General features: G+C 41.5%; 1 protein-coding gene across 1 annotated transcript; it reads right to left on the reverse strand.

The window, feature by feature from the left end:
- Positions 1-55: 55 nt before the first annotated feature.
- On the reverse strand, positions 56-27980 carry LOC129856899 (sodium-dependent neutral amino acid transporter B(0)AT1-like). The gene is made up of 12 exons (XM_055924658.1): positions 27666-27980; positions 20975-21115; positions 20751-20888; positions 20422-20603; positions 17641-17751; positions 17332-17444; positions 1812-1940; positions 1578-1734; positions 1209-1413; positions 962-1121; positions 580-742; positions 56-398 (listed from the first exon to the last, which is right to left on the reverse strand). The coding sequence occupies exons 1-12, from the start codon at positions 27865-27867 to the stop codon at positions 150-152; spliced, it is 1950 nt and encodes a 649-aa protein (XP_055780633.1). The 5' UTR covers positions 27868-27980; the 3' UTR covers positions 56-149.

Below are 27980 nucleotides of genomic sequence, written 5' to 3' on the forward strand. Positions count from 1 at the left end.
TCTGCCATACCTCATTCCATACAACCTTGTAGTGTAAAACTTGTAGTGTAAAACATTCAAACGTATCAACTCCTTTCAGCTATCAGTGGCATGAAGTAAACAAATGGAGGCCTGTCATGAAAACAACAATGGGACTAGTGACTTGATCACTATCTTCCATCTGCTGTCTCTGGGATGTCTGGTTTGTTCTTGGTAGCCTCATCCGTCAGGTGAACTTGTTTGGCAATAGTGTTTAAGTCATCTTGTTTAAACTCATTATCCTTCTTGCAGCAGCGGTTCCTCAAACATTTGTAAACAGCCGTAAGAGGTACAGAAAGACCTGGGATTCCTGCCAGGATGAAGATTATAGCAAAGATCCAGGTTGGATATTCCTTCTCCTCCAATGTAGGGAAGTTGTCCTGTGAAGAAACGGTAATAACCTTGTTAAGTGTGTTTGTAGGCTACTGATGCCACTGTCTAGTGAGATCCTTTCAAACACCCAATAAAGAACATGTGCACGCAAGTTGATTTACTATTAGCAAGTAGAAATCTCCTAATTTCATAACTAATTTGGCCACTGACAACAAAGTGAAACGTTACCGATTCAGGATTCCAGGCTTTGTACATTGGTGTTTCTTGGACTTTCGTGACAAAGTAGAACACAAAGATGACAAACATGATGGTGGGGCTGACAAATCTCCATGTGATCTGCCAGAAGAGGTTGGGCTTGTGGCCGATCATGAACTCAATATCATCGTTGAACCTGTTAGAACAACGTACATAGGCAACATTCATTAATGCCCAGACTCTAATGAATCTATGGTGAATGTAAGGACCAACATAATTTTGTTTCTATACTAACCTGTCAATGCCATAGAGTAACGTAACCCCCAACATCTCACTGAATTAATGTATTACTCACCTTTCAATACCATAGATGTACAGAACACCGACCATCTCACAGAATGAATTTATTTCTCACCTATCAATACCATAGAGGTACACAACCCCAACCATCTCACAGAATGCAATGATCAGCAGAGGAATGGACCCGCCATAGCTGTCAAAGAGTGCCAGCCAGTAGTTCCCTGAGCCTTGAACAAATATTAATCCAACAAAGCAGCAGAGGACACATGTTGTCCCTGTAACAGAAGAAGAAGAAGATAAAGATATTTAACAAAGGGATTTCCATCCTTCAAAATGGTGTAAGGAACTTTGTCTCATCTCACCAGCGATGGCTTCTTTGGGCCAACTCTTGGGGAAAACCCCCAGGTCCTGAAGTGGTACCAGAACTCCTTCGATATTGCCAAACATGGAGGACAGGCCGAGACAGAAGAGCATGATGAAGAACAAGACTGACCAAACAGGAGATACAGGCATCTTAGTGATGGCCTCTGTGAACACGATAAAGGCCAGACCAGTTCCTTCAACCCCCTGTAGCAAGACAAGGAGAGAATGAATCAGATGCCTAGCAACTAAGATATATTTACAGCAAGCCTCATATACTCCACTTGTGTTGTATCCATCTCACCAAACCTTATACAAATATTGGTAACACTTTACATTCAGTTACCCTTTTATAAAAATGAATGATTCACCTCACTAAGGAAAGAATTCAAGTCACAGGTCTTCAAGTTGAGTCCCTGAATGACTTCTGTATGTGTTCCATTGAGACTCTGGAGAACCTGATCATAGTTGTTCTCAGTGACGTTGCCCTCGGGGAGATCAAATGTATTCAGCAGTGTCAGGATATTTCTGCAAAAACATTTATTTCGAGGTTAGTTCATATCTTCATGCAACAACTCTAGTTTAATTCTACTATAGGTACATACCCAGTAATACAGTCATCAAACTTCTCTGTGGCTCTGAAGCCAATGATGGTGTAAATGACTGTTGCAGCGTAGACGGCAGTGGCTCCGTTCACTATAGAGATGATCACTGCATCCTGTTCACAGTTATTACTGGAGAGATAGAACACATTAAAGGGGGAATCTGGAATGGCTGTTCACAGTTATTACTGGAGAGACAGAACACATTAAAGTGGGAATCTGGAATGGCTGTTCACAGTTATTACTGGAGAGACAGAACACATTAAAGGGGGAATCTGGAATGGCTGTTCACAGTTATTACTGGAGAGACAGAACACATTAAAGGGGGAATCTGGAATGGCTGTTCACGGTTATTACTGGAGAGACAGAACACATTAAGAACCCAATCCAGCCATAAGGTTTGAATCTAGTTCAACTGTCATGCCCCATCAGAATCCAGCCATAAGGGCTGAATCTAGTTCAACTGTCGTACCCCATCAGAATCCAGCCATAAGGTTTGAATCTAGTTCAACTGTCATGCCCCATCAGAATCCAGCCATAAGGTTTGAATCTAGTTCAACTGTCGTGCCCCATCAGTATCCAGCCATAAGGTTTGAATCTAGTTCAACTGTCATGCCCCATCAGTATCCAGTCATAAGGTTTGAATCCAGTTCAACTGTCGTGCCCCATCAGAATCCAGCCATAAGGTTTGAATCTAGTTCAACTGTCGTGCCCCATCAGTATCCAGCCATAAGGTTTGAATCTAGTTCAACTGTCATGCCCCATCAGTATCCAGTCATAAGGTTTGAATCTAGTTCAACTGTCGTACCCCATCAGAAACCAGCCACACGGTTTGAATCTAGTTCAACTGTCGTGCCCCATCAGAATCCAGCCATAAGGTTTGAATCTAGTTGAACTGTCGTACCCCATCAGAATCCAGCCATAAGATTTGAATCTAGTTCAAATGTCGTGCCCCATCAGTATCCAGCCATAAGGTTTGAATCTAGTTCAACTGCCGTACCCCATCAGTATCCAGCCATAAGGTTTGAATCTAGTTCAACTCTCGTACCCCATCAGTATCCAGCCATAAGGTTTGAATCTAGTTCAACTGTCGTACCCCATCAGAAACCAGCCATAAGGGCTGAATCTAGTTCAACTGTCGTGCCCCATCAGAATCCAGCCATAAGGTTTGAATCTAGTTCAACTGTCGTACCCCATCAGAATCCAGCCATAAGGGCTGAATCTAGTTCAACTGTCGTGCCCCATCAGAATCCAGCCATAAGGGTTGAATCTAGTTCAACTGTCGTACCCCATCACAATCCAGCCATAAGGTTTGAATATAGTTCAACTGTCGTACCCCATCAGAATCCAGCCATAAGATTTGAATCTAGTTCAACTGTCGTGCCCCATCACAATCCAGCCATAAGGTTTGAATCTAGTTCAACTGTCATGCCCCATCAGTATCCAGCCATAAGGTTTTAATCTAGTTCAACTGTCGTACCCCATCAGAATCCAGCCATAAGGTTTGAATCTAGTTCAACTGTCATGCCCCATCAGTATCCAGCCATAAGGTTTGAATCTAGTTCAACTGTCGTACCCCATCAGAATCCAGCCATAAGGTTTGAATTTAGTTCAACTGTCGTACCCCATCAGAAACCAGCCACACGGTTTGAATCTAGTTCAACTGTCGTGCCCCATCACAATCCAGCCATAAGATTTGAATCTAGTTCAACTATTGTACCCCATCAGAATCCAGCCATAAGATTTGAATCTAGTTCAAATGTCGTGCCCCATCAGTATCCAGCCATACGGTTTGAATCTAGTTCAACTGTCGTACCCCATCAGTATCCAGCCATAAGATTTGAATCTAGTTCAACTGTCGTACCCCATCAGTATCCAGCCATAAGGTTTGAATCTAGTTCAAATGTCGTACCCCATCAGAAACCAGCCATAAGGGCTGAATCTAGTTCAACTATCATGCACCATCAGAATCCAGCCATAAGGTTTGAATCTAGTTCAACTGCCGTACCCCATCACAATCCAGCCATAAGGTTTGAACATAGTTCAACTGTCGTACCCCATCAGAATCCAGCCATAAGGTTTGAATCTAGTTCAACTGTCGTGCCCCATCACAATCCAGCCATAAGGTTTGAATCTAGTTCAACTGTCATGCCCCATCAGTATCCAGCCATAAGTTTTGAATCTAGTTCAACTGTCGTACCCCATCAGAATCCAGCCATAAGGTTTGAATCTAGTTCAACTGTCATGCCCCATCAGTATCCAGCCATAAGGTTTGAATCTAGTTCAACTGTCGTACCCCATCAGAATCCAGCCATAAGGTTTGAATTTAGTTCAACTGTCGTACCCCATCAGAAACCAGCCACACGGTTTGAATCTAGTTCAACTGTCGTGCCCCATCACAATCCAGCCATAAGATTTGAATCTAGTTCAACTATTGTACCCCATCAGAATCCAGCCATAAGATTTGAATCTAGTTCAAATGTCGTGCCCCATCAGTATCCAGCCATAAGGTTTGAATCTAGTTCAAATGTCGTACCCCATCAGAAACCAGCCATAAGGGCTGAATCTAGTTCAACTATCATGCACCATCAGAATCCAGCCATAAGGTTTGAATCTAGTTCAACTGTCGTGCCCCATCAGAATCCAGCCATAAGGTTTGAATCTAGTTCAACTGTCGTACCCCATCAGTATCCAGCCATAAGGTTTGAATATAGTTCAACTGTCGTACCCCATCAGAAACCAGCCATACGGTTTGAATATAGTTCAACTGTCGTACCCCATCAGAAACCAGCCATAAGGGCTGAATCTAGTTCAACTGTCATACCCCATCAGTATCCAGCCATAAGGTTTGAATCTAGTTCAACTGTCGTACCCCATCAGTATCCAGCCATAAGGTTTGAATCTAGTTCAACTGTCATGCCCCATCAGTATCCAGTCATAAGGTTTGAATCTAGTTCAACTGTCGTACCCCATCAGAAACCAGCCACACGGTTTGAATCTAGTTCAACTGTCGTGCCCCATCAGAATCCAGCCATAAGGTTTGAATCTAGTTGAACTGTCGTACCCCATCAGAATCCAGCCATAAGATTTGAATCTAGTTCAAATGTTGTGCCCCATCAGTATCCAGCCATAAGGTTTGAATCTAGTTCAACTGTCGTACCCCATCAGTATCCAGCCATAAGGTTTGAATCTAGTTCAACTCTCGTACCCCATCAGTATCCAGCCATAAGGTTTGAATCTAGTTCAACTGTCGTACCCCATCAGAAACCAGCCATAAGGGCTGAATCTAGTTCAACTGTCGTGCCCCATCAGAATCCAGCCATAAGGTTTGAATCTAGTTCAACTGTCGTACCCCATCAGAATCCAGCCATAAGTGCTGAATCTAGTTCAACTGTCGTGCCCCATCAGAATCCAGCCATAAGGATTGAATCTAGTTCAACTGTCGTACCCCATCACAATCCAGCCATAAGGTTTGAATATAGTTCAACTGTCGTACCCCATCAGAATCCAGCCATAAGGTTTGAATCTAGTTCAACTGTCGTGCCCCATCACAATCCAGCCATAAGGTTTGAATCTAGTTCAACTGTCATGCCCCATCAGTATCCAGCCATAAGGTTTTAATCTAGTTCAACTGTCGTACCCCATCAGAATCCAGCCATAAGGTTTGAATCTAGTTCAACTGTCATGCCCCATCAGTATCCAGCCATAAGGTTTGAATCTAGTTCAACTGTCGTTCCCCATCAGAATCCAGCCATAAGGTTTGAATTTAGTTCAACTGTCGTACCCCATCAGAAACCAGCCACACGGTTTGAATCTAGTTCAACTGTCGTGCCCCATCACAATCCAGCCATAAGATTTGAATCTAGTTCAACTATTGTACCCCATCAGAATCCAGCCATAAGATTTGAATCTAGTTCAAATGTCGTGCCCCATCAGTATCCAGCCATACGGTTTGAATCTAGTTCAACTGTCGTACCCCATCAGTATCCAGCCATAAGATTTGAATCTAGTTCAACTGTCGTACCCCATCAGTATCCAGCCATAAGGTTTGAATCTAGTTCAAATGTCGTACCCCATCAGAAACCAGCCATAAGGGCTGAATCTAGTTCAACTATCATGCACTATCAGAATCCAGCCATAAGGTTTGAATCTAGTTCAACTGTCGTACCCCATCACAATCCAGCCATAAGGTTTGAACATAGTTCAACTGTCGTACCCCATCAGAATCCAGCCATAAGGTTTGAATCTAGTTCAACTGTCGTGCCCCATCACAATCCAGCCATAAGGTTTGAATCTAGTTCAACTGTCATGCCCCATCAGTATCCAGCCATAAGTTTTGAATCTAGTTCAACTGTCGTACCCCATCAGAATCCAGCCATAAGGTTTGAATCTAGTTCAACTGTCATGCCCCATCAGTATCCAGCCATAAGGTTTGAATCTAGTTCAACTGTCGTACCCCATCAGAATCCAGCCATAAGGTTTGAATTTAGTTCAACTGTCGTACCCCATCAGAAACCAGCCACACGGTTTGAATCTAGTTCAACTGTCGTGCCCCATCACAATCCAGCCATAAGATTTGAATCTAGTTCAACTATTGTACCCCATCAGAATCCAGCCATAAGATTTGAATCTAGTTCAAATGTCGTGCCCCATCAGTATCCAGCCATAAGGTTTGAATCTAGTTCAAATGTCGTACCCCATCAGAAACCAGCCATAAGGGCTGAATCTAGTTCAACTATCATGCACCATCAGAATCCAGCCATAAGGTTTGAATCTAGTTCAACTGTCGTGCCCCATCAGAATCCAGCCATAAGGTTTGAATCTAGTTCAACTGTCGTACCCCATCAGTATCCAGCCATAAGGTTTGAATATAGTTCAACTGTCGTACCCCATCAGAAACCAGCCATACGGTTTGAATATAGTTCAACTGTCGTACCCCATCAGAAACCAGCCATAAGGGCTGAATCTAGTTCAACTGTCATACCCCATCAGTATCCAGCCATAAGGTTTGAATCTAGTTCAACTGTCGTACCCCATCAGTATCCAGCCATAAGGTTTGAATCTAGTTCAACTGTCGTACCCCATCAGTATCCAGCCATAAGGTTTGAATCTAGTTCAACTCTCGTACCCCATCAGAAACCAGCCATAAGGTTTGAATCTAGTTCAACTATCATGCCCCATCAGAATCCAGCCATAAGGGCTGAATCTAGTTCAACTGTCGTACCCCATCAGAATCCAGCCATAAGGTTTGAATCTAGTTCAACTGTCATGCCCCATCAGAATCCAGCCATAAGGTTTGAATCTAGTTCAACTGTCGTGCCCCATCAGTATCCAGCCATAAGGTTTGAATCTAGTTCAACTGTCATGCCCCATCAGTATCCAGTCATAAGGTTTGAATCCAGTTCAACTGTCGTGCCCCATCAGAATCCAGCCATAAGGTTTGAATCTAGTTCAACTGTCGTGCCCCATCAGTATCCAGCCATAAGGTTTGAATCTAGTTCAACTGTCATGCCCCATCAGTATCCAGTCATAAGGTTTGAATCTAGTTCAACTGTCGTACCCCATCAGAAACCAGCCACACGGTTTGAATCTAGTTCAACTGTCGTGCCCCATCAGAATCCAGCCATAAGGTTTGAATCTAGTTGAACTGTCGTACCCCATCAGAATCCAGCCATAAGATTTGAATCTAGTTCAAATGTCGTGCCCCATCAGTATCCAGCCATAAGGTTTGAATCTAGTTCAACTGTCGTACCCCATCAGTATCCAGCCATAAGGTTTGAATCTAGTTCAACTCTCGTACCCCATCAGTATCCAGCCATAAGGTTTGAATCTAGTTCAACTGTCGTACCCCATCAGAAACCAGCCATAAGGGCTGAATCTAGTTCAACTGTCGTGCCCCATCAGAATCCAGCCATAAGGTTTGAATCTAGTTCAACTGTCGTACCCCATCAGAATCCAGCCATAAGGGCTGAATCTAGTTCAACTGTCGTGCCCCATCAGAATCCAGCCATAAGGATTGAATCTAGTTCAACTGTCGTACCCCATCACAATCCAGCCATAAGGTTTGAATATAGTTCAACTGTCGTACCCCATCAGAATCCAGCCATAAGGTTTGAATCTAGTTCAACTGTCGTGCCCCATCACAATCCAGCCATAAGGTTTGAATCTAGTTCAACTGTCATGCCCCATCAGTATCCAGCCATAAGGTTTTAATCTAGTTCAACTGTCGTACCCCATCAGAATCCAGCCATAAGGTTTGAATCTAGTTCAACTGTCATGCCCCATCAGTATCCAGCCATAAGGTTTGAATCTAGTTCAACTGTCGTACCCCATCAGAATCCAGCCATAAGGTTTGAATTTAGTTCAACTGTCGTACCCCATCAGAAACCAGCCACACGGTTTGAATCTAGTTCAACTGTCGTGCCCCATCACAATCCAGCCATAAGATTTGAATCTAGTTCAACTATTGTACCCCATCAGAATCCAGCCATAAGATTTGAATCTAGTTCAAATGTCGTGCCCCATCAGTATCCAGCCATACGGTTTGAATCTAGTTCAACTGTCGTACCCCATCAGTATCCAGCCATAAGATTTGAATCTAGTTCAACTGTCGTACCCCATCAGTATCCAGCCATAAGGTTTGAATCTAGTTCAAATGTCGTACCCCATCAGAAACCAGCCATAAGGGCTGAATCTAGTTCAACTATCATGCACCATCAGAATCCAGCCATAAGGTTTGAATCTAGTTCAACTGTCGTACCCCATCACAATCCAGCCATAAGGTTTGAACATAGTTCAACTGTCGTACCCCATCAGAATCCAGCCATAAGGTTTGAATCTAGTTCAACTGTCGTGCCCCATCACAATCCAGCCATAAGGTTTGAATCTAGTTCAACTGTCATGCCCCATCAGTATCCAGCCATAAGTTTTGAATCTAGTTCAACTGTCGTACCCCATCAGAATCCAGCCATAAGGTTTGAATCTAGTTCAACTGTCATGCCCCATCAGTATCCAGCCACACGGTTTGAATCTAGTTCAACTGTCGTGCCCCATCACAATCCAGCCATAAGATTTGAATCTAGTTCAACTATTGTACCCCATCAGAATCCAGCCATAAGATTTGAATCTAGTTCAAATGTCGTGCCCCATCAGTATCCAGCCATAAGGTTTGAATCTAGTTCAAATGTCGTACCCCATCAGAAACCAGCCATAAGGGCTGAATCTAGTTCAACTATCATGCACCATCAGAATCCAGCCATAAGGTTTGAATCTAGTTCAACTGTCGTGCCCCATCAGAATCCAGCCATAAGGTTTGAATCTAGTTCAACTGTCGTACCCCATCAGTATCCAGCCATAAGGTTTGAATATAGTTCAACTGTCGTACCCCATCAGAAACCAGCCATACGGTTTGAATATAGTTCAACTGTCGTACCCCATCAGAAACCAGCCATAAGGGCTGAATCTAGTTCAACTGTCATACCCCATCAGTATCCAGCCATAAGGTTTGAATCTAGTTCAACTGTCGTACCCCATCAGTATCCAGCCATAAGGTTTGAATCTAGTTCAACTGTCGTACCCCATCAGTATCCAGCCATAAGGTTTGAATCTAGTTCAACTGTCGTACCCCATCAGAAACCAGCCATAAGGTTTGAATCTAGTTCAACTGTCGTACCCCATCAGTATCCAGCCATAAGGTTTGAATCTAGTTCAACTGTCGTACCCCATCAGTATCCAGCCATAAGGTTTGAATCTAGTTCAACTGTCGTACCCCATCAGTATCCAGCCATAAGGTTTGAATCTAGTTCAACTGTCGTGCCCCATCAGAATCCAGCCATAAGGTTTGAATCTAGTTCAACTGTCGTGCCCCATCAGAATCCAGCCATAAGGTTTGAATCTAGTTCAACTGTCGTACCCCATCAGTATCCAGCCATAAGGTTTGAATATAGTTCAACTGTCGTACCCCATCAGAAACCAGCCATACGGTTTGAATATAGTTCAACTGTCGTACCCCATCAGAAACCAGCCATAAGGGCTGAATCTAGTTCAACTGTCATACCCCATCAGTATCCAGCCATAAGGTTTGAATCTAGTTCAACTGTCGTACCCCATCAGTATCCAGCCATAAGGTTTGAATCTAGTTCAACTGTCATGCCCCATCAGTATCCAGTCATAAGGTTTGAATCTAGTTCAACTGTCGTACCCCATCAGAAACCAGCCACACGGTTTGAATCTAGTTCAACTGTCGTGCCCCATCAGAATCCAGCCATAAGGTTTGAATCTAGTTGAACTGTCGTACCCCATCAGAATCCAGCCATAAGATTTGAATCTAGTTCAAATGTTGTGCCCCATCAGTATCCAGCCATAAGGTTTGAATCTAGTTCAACTGTCGTACCCCATCAGTATCCAGCCATAAGGTTTGAATCTAGTTCAACTCTCGTACCCCATCAGTATCCAGCCATAAGGTTTGAATCTAGTTCAACTGTCGTACCCCATCAGAAACCAGCCATAAGGGCTGAATCTAGTTCAACTGTCGTGCCCCATCAGAATCCAGCCATAAGGTTTGAATCTAGTTCAACTGTCGTACCCCATCAGAATCCAGCCATAAGTGCTGAATCTAGTTCAACTGTCGTGCCCCATCAGAATCCAGCCATAAGGATTGAATCTAGTTCAACTGTCGTACCCCATCACAATCCAGCCATAAGGTTTGAATATAGTTCAACTGTCGTACCCCATCAGAATCCAGCCATAAGGTTTGAATCTAGTTCAACTGTCATGCCCCATCAGTATCCAGCCATAAGGTTTTAATCTAGTTCAACTGTCGTACCCCATCAGAATCCAGCCATAAGGTTTGAATCTAGTTCAACTGTCATGCCCCATCAGTATCCAGCCATAAGGTTTGAATCTAGTTCAACTGTCGTTCCCCATCAGAATCCAGCCATAAGGTTTGAATTTAGTTCAACTGTCGTACCCCATCAGAAACCAGCCACACGGTTTGAATCTAGTTCAACTGTCGTGCCCCATCACAATCCAGCCATAAGATTTGAATCTAGTTCAACTATTGTACCCCATCAGAATCCAGCCATAAGATTTGAATCTAGTTCAAATGTCGTGCCCCATCAGTATCCAGCCATACGGTTTGAATCTAGTTCAACTGTCGTACCCCATCAGTATCCAGCCATAAGATTTGAATCTAGTTCAACTGTCGTACCCCATCAGTATCCAGCCATAAGGTTTGAATCTAGTTCAAATGTCGTACCCCATCAGAAACCAGCCATAAGGGCTGAATCTAGTTCAACTATCATGCACTATCAGAATCCAGCCATAAGGTTTGAATCTAGTTCAACTGTCGTACCCCATCACAATCCAGCCATAAGGTTTGAACATAGTTCAACTGTCGTACCCCATCAGAATCCAGCCATAAGGTTTGAATCTAGTTCAACTGTCGTGCCCCATCACAATCCAGCCATAAGGTTTGAATCTAGTTCAACTGTCATGCCCCATCAGTATCCAGCCATAAGTTTTGAATCTAGTTCAACTGTCGTACCCCATCAGAATCCAGCCATAAGGTTTGAATCTAGTTCAACTGTCATGCCCCATCAGTATCCAGCCATAAGGTTTGAATCTAGTTCAACTGTCGTACCCCATCAGAATCCAGCCATAAGGTTTGAATTTAGTTCAACTGTCGTACCCCATCAGAAACCAGCCACACGGTTTGAATCTAGTTCAACTGTCGTGCCCCATCACAATCCAGCCATAAGATTTGAATCTAGTTCAACTATTGTACCCCATCAGAATCCAGCCATAAGATTTGAATCTAGTTCAAATGTCGTGCCCCATCAGTATCCAGCCATAAGGTTTGAATCTAGTTCAAATGTCGTACCCCATCAGAAACCAGCCATAAGGGCTGAATCTAGTTCAACTATCATGCACCATCAGAATCCAGCCATAAGGTTTGAATCTAGTTCAACTGTCGTGCCCCATCAGAATCCAGCCATAAGGTTTGAATCTAGTTCAACTGTCGTACCCCATCAGTATCCAGCCATAAGGTTTGAATATAGTTCAACTGTCGTACCCCATCAGAAACCAGCCATACGGTTTGAATATAGTTCAACTGTCGTACCCCATCAGAATCCAGCCATAAGGTTTGAATCTAGTTCAACTGTCGTGCCCCATCACAATCCAGCCATAAGGTTTGAATCTAGTTCAACTGTCATGCCCCATCAGTATCCAGCCATAAGGTTTTAATCTAGTTCAACTGTCGTACCCCATCAGAATCCAGCCATAAGGTTTGAATCTAGTTCAACTGTCATGCCCCATCAGTATCCAGCCATAAGGTTTGAATCTAGTTCAACTGTCGTTCCCCATCAGAATCCAGCCATAAGGTTTGAATTTAGTTCAACTGTCGTACCCCATCAGAAACCAGCCACACGGTTTGAATCTAGTTCAACTGTCGTGCCCCATCACAATCCAGCCATAAGATTTGAATCTAGTTCAACTATTGTACCCCATCAGAATCCAGCCATAAGATTTGAATCTAGTTCAAATGTCGTGCCCCATCAGTATCCAGCCATACGGTTTGAATCTAGTTCAACTGTCGTACCCCATCAGTATCCAGCCATAAGATTTGAATCTAGTTCAACTGTCGTACCCCATCAGTATCCAGCCATAAGGTTTGAATCTAGTTCAAATGTCGTACCCCATCAGAAACCAGCCATAAGGGCTGAATCTAGTTCAACTATCATGCACTATCAGAATCCAGCCATAAGGTTTGAATCTAGTTCAACTGTCGTACCCCATCACAATCCAGCCATAAGGTTTGAACATAGTTCAACTGTCGTACCCCATCAGAATCCAGCCATAAGGTTTGAATCTAGTTCAACTGTCGTGCCCCATCACAATCCAGCCATAAGGTTTGAATCTAGTTCAACTGTCATGCCCCATCAGTATCCAGCCATAAGTTTTGAATCTAGTTCAACTGTCGTACCCCATCAGAATCCAGCCATAAGGTTTGAATCTAGTTCAACTGTCATGCCCCATCAGTATCCAGCCATAAGGTTTGAATCTAGTTCAACTGTCGTACCCCATCAGAATCCAGCCATAAGGTTTGAATTTAGTTCAACTGTCGTACCCCATCAGAAACCAGCCACACGGTTTGAATCTAGTTCAACTGTCGTGCCCCATCACAATCCAGCCATAAGATTTGAATCTAGTTCAACTATTGTACCCCATCAGAATCCAGCCATAAGATTTGAATCTAGTTCAAATGTCGTGCCCCATCAGTATCCAGCCATAAGGTTTGAATCTAGTTCAAATGTCGTACCCCATCAGAAACCAGCCATAAGGGCTGAATCTAGTTCAACTATCATGCACCATCAGAATCCAGCCATAAGGTTTGAATCTAGTTCAACTGTCGTGCCCCATCAGAATCCAGCCATAAGGTTTGAATCTAGTTCAACTGTCGTACCCCATCAGTATCCAGCCATAAGGTTTGAATATAGTTCAACTGTCGTACCCCATCAGAAACCAGCCATACGGTTTGAATATAGTTCAACTGTCGTACCCCATCAGAAACCAGCCATAAGGGCTGAATCTAGTTCAACTGTCATACCCCATCAGTATCCAGCCATAAGGTTTGAATCTAGTTCAACTGTCGTACCCCATCAGTATCCAGCCATAAGGTTTGAATCTAGTTCAACTGTCGTACCCCATCAGTATCCAGCCATAAGGTTTGAATCTAGTTCAACTGTCGTACCCCATCAGAAACCAGCCATAAGGTTTGAATCTAGTTCAACTATCATGCCCCATCAGAATCCAGCCATAAGGGCTGAATCTAGTTCAACTGTCGTACCCCATCAGAATCCAGCCATAAGGTTTGAATCTAGTTCAACTGTCATGCCCCATCAGAATCCAGCCATAAGGTTTGAATCTAGTTCAACTGTCGTGCCCCATCAGTATCCAGCCATAAGGTTTGAATCTAGTTCAACTGTCATGCCCCATCAGTATCCAGTCATAAGGTTTGAATCCAGTTCAACTGTCGTGCCCCATCAGAATCCAGCCATAAGGTTTGAATCTAGTTCAACTGTCGTGCCCCATCAGTATCCAGCCATAAGGTTTGAATCTAGTTCAACTGTCATGCCCCATCAGTATCCAGTCATAAGGTTTGAATCTAGTTCAACTGTCGTACCCCATCAGAAACCAGCCACACGGTTTGAATCTAGTTCAACTGTCGTGCCCCATCAGAATCCAGCCATAAGGTTTGAATCTAGTTGAACTGTCGTACCCCATCAGAATCCAGCCATAAGATTTGAATCTAGTTCAAATGTCGTGCCCCATCAGTATCCAGCCATAAGGTTTGAATCTAGTTCAACTGTCGTACCCCATCAGTATCCAGCCATAAGGTTTGAATCTAGTTCAACTCTCGTACCCCATCAGTATCCAGCCATAAGGTTTGAATCTAGTTCAACTGTCGTACCCCATCAGAAACCAGCCATAAGGGCTGAATCTAGTTCAACTGTCGTGCCCCATCAGAATCCAGCCATAAGGTTTGAATCTAGTTCAACTGTCGTACCCCATCAGAATCCAGCCATAAGGGCTGAATCTAGTTCAACTGTCGTGCCCCATCAGAATCCAGCCATAAGGATTGAATCTAGTTCAACTGTCGTACCCCATCACAATCCAGCCATAAGGGCTGAATATAGTTCAACTGTCGTACCCCATCAGAATCCAGCCATAAGGTTTGAATCTAGTTCAACTGTCGTGCCCCATCACAATCCAGCCATAAGGTTTGAATCTAGTTCAACTGTCATGCCCCATCAGTATCCAGCCATAAGGTTTTAATCTAGTTCAACTGTCGTACCCCATCAGAATCCAGCCATAAGGTTTGAATCTAGTTCAACTGTCATGCCCCATCAGTATCCAGCCATAAGGTTTGAATCTAGTTCAACTGTCGTACCCCATCAGAATCCAGCCATAAGGTTTGAATTTAGTTCAACTGTCGTACCCCATCAGAAACCAGCCACACGGTTTGAATCTAGTTCAACTGTCGTGCCCCATCACAATCCAGCCATAAGATTTGAATCTAGTTCAACTATTGTACCCCATCAGAATCCAGCCATAAGATTTGAATCTAGTTCAAATGTCGTGCCCCATCAGTATCCAGCCATACGGTTTGAATCTAGTTCAACTGTCGTACCCCATCAGTATCCAGCCATAAGATTTGAATCTAGTTCAACTGTCGTACCCCATCAGTATCCAGCCATAAGGTTTGAATCTAGTTCAAATGTCGTACCCCATCAGAAACCAGCCATAAGGGCTGAATCTAGTTCAACTATCATGCACCATCAGAATCCAGCCATAAGGTTTGAATCTAGTTCAACTGTCGTACCCCATCACAATCCAGCCATAAGGTTTGAACATAGTTCAACTGTCGTACCCCATCAGAATCCAGCCATAAGGTTTGAATCTAGTTCAACTGTCGTGCCCCATCACAATCCAGCCATAAGGTTTGAATCTAGTTCAACTGTCATGCCCCATCAGTATCCAGCCATAAGTTTTGAATCTAGTTCAACTGTCGTACCCCATCAGAATCCAGCCATAAGGTTTGAATCTAGTTCAACTGTCATGCCCCATCAGTATCCAGCCACACGGTTTGAATCTAGTTCAACTGTCGTGCCCCATCACAATCCAGCCATAAGATTTGAATCTAGTTCAACTATTGTACCCCATCAGAATCCAGCCATAAGATTTGAATCTAGTTCAAATGTCGTGCCCCATCAGTATCCAGCCATAAGGTTTGAATCTAGTTCAAATGTCGTACCCCATCAGAAACCAGCCATAAGGGCTGAATCTAGTTCAACTATCATGCACCATCAGAATCCAGCCATAAGGTTTGAATCTAGTTCAACTGTCGTGCCCCATCAGAATCCAGCCATAAGGTTTGAATCTAGTTCAACTGTCGTACCCCATCAGTATCCAGCCATAAGGTTTGAATATAGTTCAACTGTCGTACCCCATCAGAAACCAGCCATACGGTTTGAATATAGTTCAACTGTCGTACCCCATCAGAAACCAGCCATAAGGGCTGAATCTAGTTCAACTGTCATACCCCATCAGTATCCAGCCATAAGGTTTGAATCTAGTTCAACTGTCGTACCCCATCAGTATCCAGCCATAAGGTTTGAATCTAGTTCAACTGTCGTACCCCATCAGTATCCAGCCATAAGGTTTGAATCTAGTTCAACTGTCGTACCCCATCAGAAACCAGCCATAAGGTTTGAATCTAGTTCAACTGTCGTACCCCATCAGTATCCAGCCATAAGGTTTGAATCTAGTTCAACTGTCGTACCCCATCAGTATCCAGCCATAAGGTTTGAATCTAGTTCAACTGTCGTACCCCATCAGTATCCAGCCATAAGGTTTGAATCTAGTTCAACTGTCGTACCCCATCAGAAACCAGCCATACGGTTTGAATATAGTTCAACTGTCGTACCCCATCAGAAACCAGCCATACGGTTTGAATCTAGTTCAACTGTCGTACCCCATCAGAAACCAGCCATAAGATTTGAATCTAGTTCAACTGTCGTACCCCATCAGAAACCAGCCATACGGTTTGAATCTAGTTCAACTGTCGTACCCCATCAGTATCCAGCCATAAGGTTTGAATCTAGTTCAACTGTCGTACCCCATCAGAAACCAGCCATACGGTTTGAATATAGTTCAACTGTCGTACCCCATCAGAAACCAGCCATACGGTTTGAATATAGTTCAACTGTCGTACCCCATCAGAAACCAGCCATACGGTTTGAATCTAGTTCAACTCTCGTACCCCATCAGAAACCAGCCATAAGGTTTGAATCTAGTTCAACTGTCGTACCCCATCAGAAACCAGCCATACGGTTTGAATCTAGTTCAACTGTCGTACCCCATCAGTATCCAGCCATAAGGTTTGAATCTAGTTCAACAGTCGTACCCCATCAGAAACCAGCCATACGGTTTGAATATAGTTCAACTGTCGTACCCCATCAGTATCCAGCCATAAGGTTTGAATCTAGTTCAACTGTCGTACCCCATCAGAAACCAGCCATACGGTTTGAATATAGTTCAACTGTCGTACCCCATCAGAAACCAGCCATACGGTTTGAATATAGTTCAACTGTCGTACCCCATCAGAAACCAGCCATACGGTTTGAATCTAGTTCAACTCTCGTACCCCATCAGAAACCAGCCATAAGGTTTGAATCTAGTTCAACTGTCGTACCCCATCAGAAACCAGCCATAAGGCTTGAATCTAAACCAGATATATTGCAGCATCACTTTAACTTTTGCATAAATCTTGGCTGCATTAATGTCAATGAAATATTTTATGATGAAAGTTAAGCGTGCTCACGTTGAGGTAGGTAGGACTGGGTCCTAAGCTTGCAGTGGTTATGTACAAGTTATGATATGTCTTGAATTGATTTAGTGTCTCAACCGGGTTGTGAACAACAAGTCATTTAGTAGTTATTAGCAAGAAGTATGGACTTACTGCACTGAGTTGTAGCTGGAGAAAGACAGAAGACCTCCAAAGGCCAAAGAGAATGAATAGAAAACCTGGGCACCCGCATCAAGCCAAGTAGTTGGGTTCATTAGTTCATTCATCTGGAGAAACACACACCCAGAGAAATGTTGTTAGGCGTGTCGTTTTGATTCTATCATACTATCTCATATATTAACGCTAGCTAAAAGGCCTTAGATGCACTCTTTGTGGATCTGGATCTGTGGCTGAACTTGGAATATCATATACTTTGCATAAATACTTGTGTTCGATGACGGGATAGTAATGTTAACTACTCACGTCTGGGGTGAAGAGGAACTTCACTCCATTCAAAGAGCCTTTCAAGGTCAAGCCTCTGATCAGAAAGATGGTCAGCACCACATAAGGTAATGTTGAGGTGATATACACAGCCTAATGGGAGGAGACCACAGGGTAATGTTGATATACACAGCCTAATGGGAGGAGACCACAGTGTAATGTTGATATACACAGCCTAATGGGAGGAGACCACAGGGTAATGTTGATATACACAGCCTAATGGGAGGAGACCACAGGGTAATGTTGATATACACAGCCTAATGGGAGGAGACCACAGGGTAATATTGAGGTGATATACACAGCCTAATATTAAAATATCCACTTGCTCGGAACTACCCTGCTCTCTGCGCCTGACTCCTTCATTCACCATTGGAATCGGTACAGAGAGCAGGGTAGTTCCGAGCAAGTGGATATTTTAATATTCCAAACAGAATATAAATGAGACGGCTACGCCACACAACAAAAGGGCGCGTCAAGATACAGTCCAAAAATAACTAGGACAAAATCCACACTATAACAAACACCACAAAACAGAATAACAAGCCCGCACAAAAGTCGGCGGGCCAACTGGGTTTAAATAGCTCACTAACCCTAAACACAAAACAGGTGCAACCAATTAGACAAAACTAAATGAAAACAGAAAAGGGGATCAGTGGCAGCTAGTAGGCCGGAGACGACGACCGCCAAGCGCCGCCCGAACGGGAAGAGGCACCATCCTCGGCGGGATTCGTAACATGCTCAACTACTCCTTCAACATGCTACTGAAAAGGTTGAAAGCTGCCAATCATTTTATGATACCTGAAAATACTGCAGAGTAATTCAAAGCCATTTGCAAACACTGCTAACAGCAAGTTGAATGCTTAGCAAAAACAACTTCGAACCTCTTTGTCCATCTGAGGGCAAGTGTTCTTGTTGTCAAACACACACTATACCATCTTTAAAGGGATAGTTTACTCAGAATACAAACTCACATGATTTTCCACCTCCATTGTCTGTAGTTGGGACATTTAGTTTCCTTTTGACATTTAATGGCCGTACTTTGTTACTGTTAGCTTTCTCAGTAACACTTACCATTAAACTGTTCTTGTACCTGTGTAATAAACTTTAATTACTTTTGGAACAACATTTTATTAGCATGTTGTTACACAATACTTTGTCAATTGCATTTTAATCGCATATCAATGACCTGAGTGTTTTTGTAACTACTGTACACGAGAGGAATTGTGACTGTTCCTTATTCCACTTATGTAATAACTCCGTTATTATGCAATTATAAAACAACTGTCAAAGTCAATGTTCTTGTTGTATTAATGGCAAAGTTACTACACAAGTATAATAACTTAATATCATGTGTTACAGTACTACCTTCTGTCTCACTCATTATGAAAATATATATTTGTTCTTTTAAAGCTGCAAAAGTGGTCTACTCTAATGCTGAGGTGGTTCCTTGTCCCTCGTGTATTTCATTCTAGGTTAGAGGCTAAATTAAGACTCATATCTAAGAGCCCTACAAACCACGTGCTTATAATAAAATATTTGGACTAATTCAACTAACTGTTTTATTTTTTGGGATTCTTCATCAAATATTTGACAGCCATATATTCAAATACCTTCAAATATGATTTGGTTTTCTGAGAGGTATTCAAAATACTACATTTGTTTGTCTTTTAGCTGAAACTCTATATAAACTATATTTGTCTACCTCGAGTGTTTGAAAAGTTGGTATTTTCAAATAAACTACAAACTACAACAGTTTTCTGTCCAGGTTTGCACCATGGTGACATACACTGTATATACAGTATATAATACAATATGCAATAAAAATATATAAAATACTTTAAAATTAGAACGTGAACACTGTCTACAACTGTTTACACTGTCAAAGTGGTGTCAGAAAGGTCAACAAAGCTGTTATTAAAAACAGCTGGGTCATTTGAGCGCTCTGGTAACATGCTTTATTGCATATATAAACTGAACAGAAATATAAACTCAGCATGTAAAGTGTTGGTCCCATGTTTCATGAGCTGAAATAAAAGATCCCAGAAATGTTCCATATGCACAAAAAGCTTATTTCTCTCAAATGTTGTGCACACATTTGTTTACATCCCTGTCAGTGAGCATTTGTCCTTTGCCAAGATAATCCATCCACCTGACAGGTGTGGTATATCAAGAAGCTAATTAAACAGCATGATCATTACACAGGCGCACCTTGTGCTAATGTGCAGTTTTGTCACACAACACAATGCCACAGATGTCTCAAGTTTTGAGGGAGCGTACAAATGGCATGCTGACTGTAGGAATGGCCACCAAAGCAGTTGCCAGAGAGTTTAATGTTAATTTATCTTCCATAAACCACTATGTCATTTTAGAGAATATGGCAGTATGCCCAATCGGCTTAAGATACGTGTAATTGGCTGGGCCTGTGCCTGGCTCCCAAGTGGGCGGGCCATGTCTGCGCCCCTGCCCAGTCATGTGAAATCCATAGATTAGGGCCTAATGAATTTATTTCAATGAATTGATTTCCTTATATGAACTATAACTCAGTAAAATTGTTGAAATTGTTGCATGCTGCATTTATATTTTTGTTCAGTTTAGTAAAACAAATCATTCTGTCATGTTTTGTATATGGCTATAATATCATAAAAAGGAAACCTTGATTCAGCGCTTCAATAACCAAGTGCCTATAAACATAACCGTGATCATTTTGACATTGACAGCTGCTGCTGTTATAAAGTGATTTGCTGTCCAGAGGTTATGCCGTACCTTCCCAGTAGTCTCAATGCCTCGACTTATGCAGATAAACAGCAACGCCCAGGCAGACACATGGCATAGGACCATCCACCACTGTAGCCCACCTGTGTTACCTATGTCTGGGGTGGTGTTCAGGGTCTCTCTGTACCAATAGTAATCCACTGGAGAGCTTCTTTCACACTCTGACACCAGGCCTGGGTAAAGTTCATTTAATTCATTCACATGGTAAAATACAATAGAATGAGGCAATTGAAGACAGAGTTACAGGTAACGAAATAAGGGGTGTGTATAAAGTTAATAATTTTCCATCATTATAGCTCAGTTATCTATGGATGACTTACCTGTCATGTTGGCATTGACTGGACATTGGCTCCAAGGCAGCGGATCTTGGAAGGAGTTAAAGAAGTACCACATCACCCAGGCCATGATGGTGTTGTAGTACAGGCTGACCAGAAAGGACACACACATGGATCCAATGCCTATGGAACATAACACAACACCGTGGCCCAATGAGATTTGGTCTATTTTTACCCATGTCTAAATTCCTATGGAGTGTTTTGCTTACCAATGCCAGTCAAGTATGGATGGATGGCAGACCAGACACCTACACTGCCTTTCCTTAGACGTTGACCAATAGCAAACTCCAGATGGAGCAGAGGAACACCTTCTAGAACCAGCAGGATCAGGAAAGGGATCATGAATGCACCTGAGAACAGAACAAGAAGCAGGGTGGAGGAGGGGTTATCTGTTGCTGTTGTATGTACATAAAGAAACACAGGGTTGCAAAATTACAGTAACTTTCCCAAAACGTCCGTATTTCCTGCTTATTCCCCTCTGTATTAACCTCTGTATTAACCTCTGTATTAACCTCTGTATTAACCTCTGTATTCCCCTCTGTATTAACCTCTGTATTCCCCTCTGTATTCCCCTCTGTATTAACCTCTGTATTAAACTCTGTATTAACCTCTGTATTAACCTCTGTATTAACCTCTGTATTAACCTCTGTATTCCCCTCTGTATTCCCCTCTGTATTAACCTCTGTATTAACCTCTGTATTAACCTCTGTATTCCCCTCTGTATTAACCTCTGTATTCCCCTCTGTATTAACCTCTGTATTCCCCTCTGTATTAACCTCTGTATTAATCTCTGTATTAACCTCTGTATTAACCTCTGTATTCCCCTCTGTATTAACCTCTGTATTCCCCTCTGTATTAACCTCTGTATTAACCTCTGTATTAACCTCTGTATTCCCCTCTGTATTAACCTCTGTATTCCCCTCTGTATTAACCTCTGTATTAACCTCTGTATTAACCTCTGTATTCCCCTCTGTATTAACCTCTGTATTCCCCTCTGTATTAACCTCTGTATTCCCCTCTGTATTAACCTCTGTATTAACCTCTGTATTAACCTCTGTATTAACCTCTGTATTAACCTCTGTATTAACCTCTGTATTCCCCTCTGTATTAACCTCTGTATTCCCCTCTGTATTAACCTCTGTATTCCCCTCTGTATTAACCTCTGTATTAAACTCTGTATTAACCTCTGTATTAACCTCTGTATTAACCTCTGTATTAACCTCTGTATTAACCTCTGTATTAACCTCTGTATTCCCCTCTGTATTCCCCTCTGTATTAACCTCTGTATTCCCCTCTGTATTAACCTCTGTATTAATCTCTGTATTAACCTCTGTATTAACCTCTGTATTAACCTCTGTATTAACCTCTGTATTAACCTCTGTATTCCCCTCTGTATTAACCTCTGTATTAACCTCTGTATTCCCCTCTGTATTAACCTCTGTATTCCCCTCTGTATTAACCTCTGTATTCCCCTCTGTATTAACCTCTGTATTAACCTCTGTATTAACCTCTGTATTAACCTCTGTATTCCCCTCTGTATTAACCTCTGTATTAACCTCTGTATTAACCTCTGTATTCCCCTCTGTATTAACCTCTGTATTAACCTCTGTATTAACCTCTGTATTCCCCTCTGTATTAACCTCTGTATTAACCTCTGTATTAACCTCTGTATTCCCCTCTGTATTAACCTCTGTATTAACCTCTGTATTCCCCTCTGTATTAACCTCTGTATTAACCTCTGTATTCCCCTCTGTATTAACCTCTGTATTAACCTCTGTATTAATCTCTGTATTCCCCTCTGTATTAACCTCTGTATTAACCTCTGTATTAACCTCTATATTAACCTCTGTATTAACCTCTATATTAACCTCTGTATTAACCTCTGTATTAACCTCTGTATTCACCTCTGTATTAACCTCTGTATTCCCCTCTGTATTAACCTCTGTATTAACCTCTGTATTAACCTCTGTATTAACCTCTGTATTAACCTCTGTATTAACCTCTGTATTCCCCTCTGTATTAACCTCTGTATTAACCTCTGTATTAACCTCTGTATTAACCTCTGTATTAACCTCTGTATTAACCTCTGTATTAACCTCTGTATTCCCCTCTGTATTAACCTCTGTATTCCCCTCTGTATTAACCTCTGTATTAACCTCTGTATTAACCTCTGTATTAACCTCTGTATTAACCTCTGTATTAACCTCTGTATTCCCCTCTGTATTAACCTCTGTATTAACCTCTGTATTAACCTCTGTATTAACCTCTGTATTAACCTCTGTATTCCCCTCTGTATTAACCTCTGTATTAACCTCTGTATTAACCTCTGTATTCCCCTCTGTATTAACCTCTGTATTAACCTCTGTATTAACCTCTGTATTCCCCTCTGTATTAACCTCTGTATTAACCTCTGTATTAACCTCTGTATTAACCTCTGTATTCCCCTCTGTATTAACCTCTGTATTAACCTCTGTATTAACCTCTGTATTCCCCTCTGTATTAACCTCTGTATTGACCTCTGTATTAACCTCTGTATTAACCTCTGTATTAACCTCTGTATTAACCTCTGTATTAACCTCTGTATTCCCCTCTGTATTAACCTCTGTATTAACCTCTGTATTAACCTCTGTATTAACCTCTGTATTAACCTCTGTATTAACCTCTGTATTCCCCTCTGTATTAACCTCTGTATTCCCCTCTGTATTAACCTCTGTATTAACCTCTGTATTAACCTCTGTATTCCCCTCTGTATTAACCTCTGTATTCCCCTCTGTATTAACCTCTGTATTAACCTCTGTATTAACCTCTGTATTAACCTCTGTATTAACCTCTGTATTCCCCTCTGTATTAACCTCTGTATTAACCTCTGTATTAACCTCTGTATTAACCTCTGTATTAACCTCTGTATTAACCTCTGTATTAACCTCTGTATTCCCCTCTGTATTAACCTCTGTATTAACCTCTGTATTAACCTCTGTATTAACCTCTGTATTCCCCTCTGTATTAACCTCTGTATTGACCTCTGTATTAACCTCTGTATTAATCTCTGTATTAACCTCTGTATTAACCTCTGTATTAACCTCTGTATTAACCTCTGTATTAACCTCTGTATTCCCCTCTGTATTAACCTCTGTATTAACCTCTGTATTAACCTCTGAATTAACCTCTGTATTCCCCTCTGTATTCCCCTCTGTATTAACCTCTGTATTAACCTCTGTATTAACCTCTGTATTAACCTCTGTATTCCCCTCTGTATTAACCTCTGTATTCCCCTCTGTATTAATCTCTGTATTAACCTCTGTATTAACCTCTGTATTAACCTCTGTATTAACCTCTGTATTAACCTCTGTATTAACCTCTGTATTCCCCTCTGTATTAACCTCTGTATTCCCCTCTGTATTAACCTCTGTATTAACCTCTGTATTAACCTCTGTATTAACCTCTGTATTCCCCTCTGTATTAACCTCTGTATTAACCTCTGTATTAACCTCTGTATTAACCTCTGTATTAACCTCTGTATTCCCCTCTGTATTAACCTCTGTATTAACCTCTGTATTAACCTCTGTATTAACCTCTGTATTAACCTCTGTATTAACCTTTGTATTAACCTCTGTATTAACCTCTGTATTAACCTCTGTATTAACCTCTGTATTAACCTCTGTATTAACCTTTGTATTAACCTCTGTATTAACCTCTGTATTCCCCTCTGTATTAACCTCTGTATTAACCTCTGTATTAACCTCTGTATTAACCTCTGTATTAACCTTTGTATTAACCTCTGTATTAACCTCTGTATTAACCTCTGTATTAACCTCTGTATTAACCTTTGTATTAACCTCTGAATTAACCTCTGTATTAACCTCTGTATTAACCTCTGTATTAACCTTCGTATTCCCCTCTGTATTCCCCTCTGTATTCCCCTCTGTATTAACCTCTGTATTAACCTCTGTATTAACCTCTGTATTAACCTCTGTATTAACCTCTGTATTAACCTCTGTATTCCCCTCTGTATTCCCCTCTGTATTAACCTCTGTATTAACCTCTGTATTAACCTCTGTATTAACCTCTGTATTAACCTCTGTATTAACCTCTGCATTAACCTCTGTATTAACCTCTGTATTAACCTCTGTATTAACCTTTGTATTAACCTCTGTATTAACCTCTGTATTCCCCTCTGTATTAACCTCTGTATTAACCTCTGTATTAACCTCTGTATTAACCTCTGTATTAACCTCTGTATTAACCTCTGTATTAACCTCTGTATTAACCTCTGTATTAACCTCTGTATTAACCTCTGTATTCCCCTCTGTATTAACCTCTGTATTAACCTCTGTATTCCCCTCTGTATTAACCTCTGTATTAACCTCTGTATTAACCTCTGTATTAACCTCTGTATTAACCTCTGTATTCCCCTCTGTATTCCCCTCTGTATTAACCTCTGTATTAACCTCTGTATTAACCTCTGTATTAACCTCTGTATTAACCTCTATATTAACCTCTGTATTAACCTCTGTATTAACCTCTGTATTAACCTCTGTATTAACCTCTGTATTAACCTCTGTATTAACCTCTATATTAACCTCTGTATTAACCTCTGTATTCCCCTCTGTATTAACCTCTGTATTCCCCTCTGTATTAACCTCTGTATTAACCTCTGTATTAACCTCTGTATTAACCTCTGTATTAACCTCTGTATTAACCTCTGTATTAACCTCTGTATTAACCTCTGTAATCCCCTCTGTATTAACCTCTGTATTAACCTCTGTATTCCCCTCTGTATTAACCTCTGTATTCCCCTCTGTATTAACCTCTGTATTAACCTCTGTATTAATCTCTGTATTAACCTCTGTATTAACCTCTGTATTAACCTCTGTATTCCCCTCTGTATTAACCTCTGTATTAACCTCTGTATTAACCTCTGTATTAACCTCTGTATTCCCCTCTGTATTAACCTCTGTATTAACCTCTGTATTAACCTCTGTATTAACCTCTGTATTAACCTCTGTATTCCCCTCTGTATTAACCTCTGTATTAACCTCTGTATTAACCTCTGTATTCCCCTCTGTATTAACCTCTGTATTAACCTCTGTATTAACCTCTGTATTCCCCTCTGTATTAACCTCTGTATTAACCTCTGTATTAACCTCTGTATTCCCCTCTGTATTAACCTCTGTATTCCCCTCTGTATTCCCCTCTGTATTCCCCTCTGTATTAACCTCTGTATTCCCCTCTGTATTAACCTCTGTATTAACCTCTGTATTCCCCTCTGTATTAACCTCTGTATTAACCTCTGTATTCCCCTCTGTATTAACCTCTGTATTCCCCTCTGTATTAACCTCTGTATTCCCCTCTGTATTTACCTCTGTATTAACCTCTGTATTAACCTCTGTATTAACCTCTGTATTCCCCTCTGTATTCCCCTCTGTATTCCCCTCTGTATTAACCTCTGTATTTACCTCTGTATTCCCCTCTGTATTAACCTCTGTATTAACCTCTGTATTAACCTCTGTATTAACCTCTGTATTAACCTCTGTATTAACCTCTATATTAACCTCTGTATTAACCTCTGTATTCCCCTCTGTATTAACCTCTGTATTAACCTCTGTATTAACCTCTGTATTAACATCTGTATTCCCCTCTGTATTAACCTCTGTATTAACCTCTGTATTAACCTCTGTATTAACCTCTGTATTAACCTCTGTATTAACCTCTGTATTCCCCTCTGTATTAACCTCTGTATTCCCCTCTGTATTAACCTCTGTATTAACCTCTGTATTAACCTCTGTATTAATATCTGTATTAACCTCTGTATTAACCTCTGTATTCCCCTCTGTATTAACCTCTGTATTAACCTCTGTATTAACCTCTGTATTAACCTCTGTATTAACCTCTGTATTAACCTCTGTATTAACCTCTGTATTAACCTCTGTATTCCCCTCTGTATTAACCTCTGTATTAATCTCTGTATTAACCTCTGTATTAACCTCTGTATTAACCTCTGTATTAACCTCTGTATTCCCCTCTGTATTAACCTCTGTATTAATCTCTGTATTAACCTCTGTATTAACCTCTGTATTAACCTCTGTATTCCCCTCTGTATTAACCTCTGTATTAACCTCTGTATTAACCTCTGTATTAACCTCTGTATTCCCCTCTGTATTAACCTCTGTATTAACCTCTGTATTAACCTCTGTATTAACCTCTGTATTAACCTTTGTATTAACCTCTGTATTAACCTCTGTATTAACCTCTGTATTCCCCTCTGTATTAACCTCTGTATTAACCTCTGTATTAACCTCTGTATTAACCTCTGTATTCCCCTCTGTATTAACCTCTGTATTAACCTCTGTATTAACCTCTGTATTAACCTCTGTATTAACCTCTGTATTAACCTCTGTATTAACCTCTGTATTAACCTCTGTATTCCCCTCTGTATTCCCCTCTGTATTAACCTCTGTATTCCCCTCTGTATTAACCTCTGTATTAACCTCTGTATTTACCTCTGTATTAACCTCTGTATTAACCTCTGTATTAACCTCTGTATTAACCTCTGTATTAACCTCTGTATTCCCCTCTGTATTAACCTCTGTATTAACCTCTGTATTAACCTCTGTATTAACCTCTGTATTAACCTCTGTATTTACCTCTGTATTAACCTCTGTATTAACCTCTGTATTAACCTCTGTATTAACCTCTGTATTCCCCTCTGTATTAACCTCTGTATTAACCTCTGTATTAACCTCTGTATTAACCTCTGTATTCCCCTCTGTATTAACCTCTGTATTAACCTCTGTATTAAGGGAATTATCAAACCGGGATTTCTGGAAAACCCATGAATGTTAGGAAAGTTACTGGTATTCTGCAACCCTACTCTTCAACAACACACTCAACAACACCTACCTCCCCCATGGCTCTGGCAAAGGTACGGGAAGCGCCAGACATTCCCCAGTCCCACACAGAAACCTACGATAGTCAGCATGTACTGGGCCTTGTTGTCCCATTTGGGTCTGTCCCCAGCCTCCTCATTCTCCAGCTTTTCCAGTTCCTCATAGGAAGGGATCCTTTCTTCCAGGCCTTGGTTGGAGACCTGTAAACACCTCATGGTTCCTTCCACGCAGATGGACAGGCTCAATGCAAATGGAAAATATTACTACTTTCTATGGAGTCCAATGTATGTGTAATCTGTCCACTGTTCAAAGGAGGCTATTTATAAGG

This window comes from Salvelinus fontinalis, chromosome 6, assembly GCF_029448725.1.
Source record: "Salvelinus fontinalis isolate EN_2023a chromosome 6, ASM2944872v1, whole genome shotgun sequence".
In the NCBI taxonomy this organism is placed as follows: domain Eukaryota; kingdom Metazoa; phylum Chordata; class Actinopteri; order Salmoniformes; family Salmonidae; genus Salvelinus; species Salvelinus fontinalis.